Here is a 6,084-nt window from a genome sequence, read left to right as displayed (position 1 = left end):
AGTCATGTTCAAACTGAGTCTGGCTGCCTTTATCCCACGACATGTCTCCTTCGCGTCCATGTGGGAAGCAAGCATAGATCGCATAGCACAAGACAAACACGCTCAGCGGGCAGGCAGGGCTGGAGAAGCCCCCCGATCGCCCCCTCCTCCAGATCCCTCCCACCTCGTTGCCGGATTGGCCGGCGTCGAAGCTGACGCCGATGACGTCATGTCGGCAAACACGTGGGCCACGGCATCCAGCGCTCACATAAACAAAGCCACATTGGCTTGGAGTGGTTTAGTCGAGGCAAGTGTCGCTCACAGGCTGCCAGAGTTCCATTAGGTGGGGGCCTCACCATTTGGAGACTTTTCTTCTACTTTATGATTATTTATTCCTCTAGAGTAAATGTGAGGGAAGAAGCAGTCCGCCTAAGCTTCGCCTGAATGCCTATTGCATGGATTAAAAAACACCAAGTGGACGTGAAAGAGGTAAAAATTGCTCTTTTGTCATGCCGTTACATTTTGTAATGATCATTTGAATTAAATTTGGAATAGAAACTGCATGTGTGGAAAGTTTGGAAAGTGGGAGCTGTAATGGCATAATGTAAAAAAAAAAAAACTTTCAAGAGTTGCTCTTTTTTGGATGAAAGTGAACCTTTTTCACTGTTAATTTCACACGCACATTGTGTTTTATCTGCTTATATTCCGTTGATTATTTGACAGGGGAAGATCCCGCCTCCTTGAATCAGAACGCTGCCCAAGTCCTGCATCATTTCCAAGCTTCGACTCGCGGTGCAAACATCTTCCCGATTTGCCGTCTCCTGCCCCGAAGCCGGCCGGTGGCGCGCGCCTTTCCTCAGCCATGCCCTGCGTCCAGGCTCAGTATGGATCATCACCCCAAGGAGCCAGCCCCGCGTCCCAGAGCTACAGCTACCACGCCGCGGGAGAGTACAGCTGCGACTTCCTCACTCCCGAGTTCGTGAAGTTTAGCATGGACTTGACCAACACCGAGATCACAGCCACCACCTCCCTGCCCAGCTTCAGCACCTTCATGGACAACTACAACGCGGGCTACGACGTCAAGCCGCCTTGCCTTTACCAGATGCCGCACGCCGGCGGCGAGCAATCGGCCATCAAGGTGGAGGACGTGCCGATGCACGGCTACCATCACCACCACGCCCACCCGCACCAGCAGGGCCACCTGCCGCCGCAGTCCGACGACATGATGGCCCACGCGGGGCCCGTCTACTTCAAGCCGCCGCCACCGCCGTCGTCGTCGCCGCACGCCCCCAACACGCCCAACTTCCAGGTGCAGCCAAGCGCCATGTGGGAGGACCCCAGCACCTCCTTGCACCCCTTCCACCACAACTACATGATGGAGCAGCGAAAGAACCCCGTGTCGCGGCTCTCGCTCTTTTCCTTCAAGCAGTCCCCGCCTGGCACGCCCGTGTCCAGCTGTCAGATGAGGTTCGACGGCCCGCTGCACGTATCCATGGGCCACGACGGTCCGGCTTCGGCGGCTGCGGCTGCCGCTGCTGCGGCGGCGGCTGCAGCCGCGGTGCATCACCGGGGCCTGGACGCGCAGAGTTTCGCGGTGCCCGGAGCCCTCCGCAAGCAGGCCGCCGGCGGGCTGGCCTTCCCGCACTCGCTGCAGCTGGGCCACGCGCACCAGCTGGTGGACAGCCAGGTGCCGTCGCCGCCCTCCCGGGGATCGCCGTCAAACGAGGGGTTATGCGCGGTGTGCGGGGACAACGCCGCCTGCCAACATTATGGGGTTCGAACCTGCGAAGGATGCAAGGGCTTTTTCAAGGTGGGCAAAGAGAGGAACATGCGCGGCGATTTAAGGTTTCTCACAGGTGTCAATCTTTGCATAAAATATGTACAGCATTAATTTATTGCAATTATTTATTTTAAGTATCGGATGAGAGTTTTAGTTTAAAAGGCCCACTTTTTCCCCTTTCCAGTGGACCCACTAAAATCAGTAAAAACACATGGTCCAAATTAAATCATATTTAAACGTGCATCACTGCATCACACTATATAGTTGATATAAAACATACTCCAAAGGAGACTGCAGCTCCATACATTTTGTTTTTAATATTTAAACAATGCATAAACATGCATATTAAACTTTTCACATTTAAATATGCATCGCTCTCAATTCTACAGTATATTAAGCAGACCCTTAAAATGACTCTGACCCCCTACAGTTTTTTTTCTCTCTCTCCATCTCTCTTTTGGATGAGTAAAAATTAACTGTCAGATGAATTCACGATCTAATTTAAACTTCGTCCTGCATCTATAATATATGATGTTAAACAGGCCCAGGTGTATCTTCGTGATGCAAATAACAAGTCATTAGTCACTATTCCTGTTTAGGTTCCAAATCAACTTTTTTATTATCAACGCAAAATGTCAAAGAGGCCCTGCACAATGTGACTTTTTCCTCGTGTTTTACCTACAGCGCACCGTCCAGAAAAATGCCAAATATGTGTGCTTAGCCAATAAGAACTGTCCAGTTGATAAACGCCGAAGAAATCGTTGCCAGTTCTGCCGTTTCCAGAAGTGCCTTGTGGTCGGAATGGTGAGGGAAGGTACGTGCATTAAGTTGCAATTTATTATTATCTCTGATATGTGTAGATTGACACCGCATGTTCTTTTCTCCTCCAATCCGAACCAAACCAGTGGTGAGGACTGATAATCTGAAAGGTCGACGAGGACGCCTGCCCTCCAAACCCAAAAGCCCCCAGGACCCCTCACCCCCGTCGCCGCCGGTCAGCCTCATAAGCGCTCTGGTCAGGGCCCACGTGGACTCCAACCCTTCCATGTCTGCATTGGACTACTCCAGAGTGAGTCTTTGCAACATTTCCCTTCTCAGCACTACGCTGCAATCCCGCGGCCTTCTTTAAGTGGCTTCTGTCTGTAATTTACGTCCGAACGGGGAATTTAATAATAATCATTAAAAAAAAAAAATGTCGCAGTCCTTCCTCAATTTCACGCGTTATATATTTTCGAGGCACTTCATTAAGCGGCGCGCGTGCGTGTGTGCAAATGAAATTCCAGTTCCAGGCGAGCCCTGACTACCAAATGGCTGGAGACAACACGCAGCACATCCAGCAGTTCTACGACCTGCTCACCGGATCCATGGAGATCATCCGCGGCTGGGCCGAGAAGATCCCGGGTTTCTGCGATCTGCCCAAGCCGGACCAAGACCTGCTGTTCGAGTCGGCCTTCCTGGAGCTCTTCGTCCTCAGGCTCGCTTACAGGTACGCAACGCAAATTAGAGATTTTAACAAGGAGGCTTTCAGCTCATTACTTACTTGCTATTAGGTCCAACCCGGTGGAGGGCAAATTAATCTTTTGCAACGGGGTGGTGCTGCACAGGCTGCAGTGCGTGCGGGGCTTCGGCGAATGGGTGGACGCAATCGTGGAGTTCTCGTCCAACTTGCAAGGCATGAACGTGGACATTTCAGCGTTCTCCTGCATCGCTGCGCTTGCCATGGTTACAGGTGCGTTAAAATAAAATGAGAATAAAAAAAAACAATTAAAAAAAAAAAAACAACGTAAGTAATATATTTGCATATATTTTTAGAGCGACACGGGCTGAGGGAGCCCAAACGCGTGGAGGAGCTGCAGAACAAAATCGTCAACTGCCTGAAGGACCAAGTGACGTTCACAGGCGGCGGCCTGAACCGACCAAACTACTTGTCCAAGTTGTTGGGCAAGCTGCCCGAGTTGCGCACGCTGTGCACGCAAGGCCTCCAGCGCATATTTTACCTCAAACTCGAAGACCTCGTGCCTCCGCCAGCCATCATCGACAAACTCTTCCTCGACACGTTGCCTTTCTAAAAGGAGGCCCGGGCATCCATCCACACATATGACTTCAACGCATACTACCCCCCTAAAAAAAACCTCAACAACCCCAAACTGCACCTTTGTTGTTATTCTTTTTTTTTTTTTTTTTTTGGACATGTGAAAAATCCCTTTTCCTCTGAGGACTTCCCTTAAATTGCTGACAAATTTAATTCATTATTTGGATTTTTCTTTATTTTTTTTCTACAACGCATGGCAGACTGATCTAACGCAAAAATTCCAACAAACGTCATTGTCAACAGAGGGTGGATTAAAAAAAAACAAAAAAACTTCCATCATGTCCTTAGCACCCCCAGATGTAATATATAATCCATTTATATATATATAATATATAAATATGTATATGCGGACACACGCGCGGACACTGTATATTATTCTAATAGATGACGCATCAGTTTATAATATGTACAAAGTTTGTAATAATGAAAATGTTGTTTTTTGTTTTTCTTCCAAATCGTGCCTCCCCCAAACATTTTCCCAAAAAACGACGCATGTTATTATGATTATTTATTTTTGTTGCTCCTTTATAGGCACATGCAAAGGCGATGTCTATGTATACCGGACACTATGTAGTCTGCTAGATTTGATACCAATATAGTTGGCACTAAAACTAATATAAAAATACATACAGTAATATATATATGATCTCCTGTGTATAGACGAGCAGGGAGGGAGCCATTGTGTTTGTACAACTGTCACATTCCTCGTTTGTATGTGTGCTGTAAGTATTGTTGCTGTTCAATATAAACCTTTCTCTATATGCTAAGAGCATTTCTATTGGCCCGTCGACGAGCACTTGCACTGAGCATGGCTGCACACTGGGGGAAAAAAATAGGTTTTGTCCACGTTTTAAATGTTGAATTGGATTTTGCAGACAAAAATATGAGTAAAAATGCCTCACAGCTTTCATTAAGATTGGGGGAGGGAGCATAATCTTTACAAATAAACTTTTAAATTAATATATTTCAGTTTCTTGCGAGTTATGGAGAACATCATGGCACAAGAATGCGTCTTAAATTATTTGGATTTTGTGTCGTAAAAGTTTTAATATGCATATATGGAAAAATGTCAATGTCTTGTTCACCTGTAAATGTCAGTTTCTATTTTAGAACTGGAAAAAAATGTCATCAAAACGCAATAATAGTCAAGAAACGAGAGGGGAGAGGTTATTCCGTTTTTTTTTTTTTTTCTTGATTCTTTTTATTTGTTGACTTTTATTTGAAGCGAAGAAAACGTAATCGGCCTTTTTACGTTTAGTTCACCCAATGCACATCTTTAAGTTTCGTTTTATAAACCTAATGAAGAATTGGATTGCCTCTCCAGATTCGTTCAAGCAAATAGAACAAAGTTATTCCTCTGGAGAACCTTTTACGCATAGACATGAAATATAATTTCCAGTATAAATTATTTGACATTTTAATATATTAAAGCCCCCAACAGGTATCATTAAAAACTGTTGCTATTAAACAAACTGTCCAGAATGCGATAGCTTCGAATTTCAACATTTTTTTTTAAAATGAGGTCTTTTAAAGGTCAATTAATATGGTCAATGAAAATCTATGCGTGCTTATAATTTAGTTTTAGTTGGCTAACAAACAAATAAGACGCTCCATTTAAAAACAAACCAATAATTGCCTTAAACTTATAAGTTGAATAAAATGGAGTAACAATAACTGAAGATAAGTGAGACTAAATGTTATTCCCTATATCTCATTTTTCAAGGTGTATTGGACAAAAAACGGATTTTTTTTGTTTTTGTTTTTTGCGAACATGAATCGTTTGTCTATTTCCCCTCAAAATGTATTACATTGTAATTTTGCACCTTTTTCATGCCCTCTTTTTACTGCATGTGGTTAAAACTCATCGTGACTTCCAAACATTTTAGATTTTTGCTCCGTCTCTCTCTCTTTTTTTTTTTGTCCCCTTGCATCCTTCGCCAAGGATGTTAGAAAATGGCCAACGTGCATTTGTGTTTGTGCTGTCACAAAGCTTTTGTCGGAGTGTGTGAGAGCACAGAAGTGAAGCCTGCAGGCTGAGACACATGTCTGGGACACATCCACTCGCATCCCAAATCAAGAGAACAGCCTTTTCTCCTTCACCCCTGCATGTGTGTGTGTGTGTGTGTGTGTGTGCGCGCGCTTGTGGAGGAGAGAAAAAAAAAAAGCAATGAATTGTCCAAATAATTAGCAGCGCTAGTGCTAATTCCAAAGCAAATTGGGATTGTGTTCAGAA

The 6,084-nt window shown here is 45.2% G+C and overlaps 1 protein-coding gene across 1 annotated transcript; it reads left to right on the top strand.

Moving 5' to 3' along the window:
* Positions 1–304: 304 nt before the first annotated feature.
* Positions 305–4,722, top strand: nr4a2a (nuclear receptor subfamily 4, group A, member 2a). The gene is made up of 7 exons (XM_057852223.1): positions 305–468; positions 703–1,789; positions 2,444–2,573; positions 2,665–2,828; positions 3,043–3,245; positions 3,310–3,488; positions 3,572–4,722. The coding sequence occupies exons 2-7, from the start codon at positions 842–844 to the stop codon at positions 3,826–3,828; spliced, it is 1,881 nt and encodes a 626-aa protein (XP_057708206.1). The 5' UTR covers positions 305–468; positions 703–841; the 3' UTR covers positions 3,829–4,722.
* Positions 4,723–6,084: the final 1,362 nt, after the last annotated feature.

This window comes from Corythoichthys intestinalis, chromosome 12 (assembly GCF_030265065.1).
Source record: "Corythoichthys intestinalis isolate RoL2023-P3 chromosome 12, ASM3026506v1, whole genome shotgun sequence".
NCBI classification, from domain to species: Eukaryota; Metazoa; Chordata; class Actinopteri; order Syngnathiformes; family Syngnathidae; genus Corythoichthys; species Corythoichthys intestinalis.
This window is presented reverse-complemented; position numbering and strand designations above follow the sequence as displayed.

Excerpts from the sequence above, each read along its gene's own strand:
- nr4a2a (XM_057852223.1), top strand. The coding sequence starts at position 842 with ATGCCCTGCGTCCAGGCTCAGTATGGATCATCACCCCAAGGAGCCAGC. Across the intron at positions 1,790-2,443 it reads GATGCAAGGGCTTTTTCAAG|CGCACCGTCCAGAAAAATGC; the intron begins GTGGGCAAAGAG and ends TTTTACCTACAG. Across the intron at positions 2,574-2,664 it reads GGTCGGAATGGTGAGGGAAG|TGGTGAGGACTGATAATCTG; the intron begins GTACGTGCATTA and ends GAACCAAACCAG.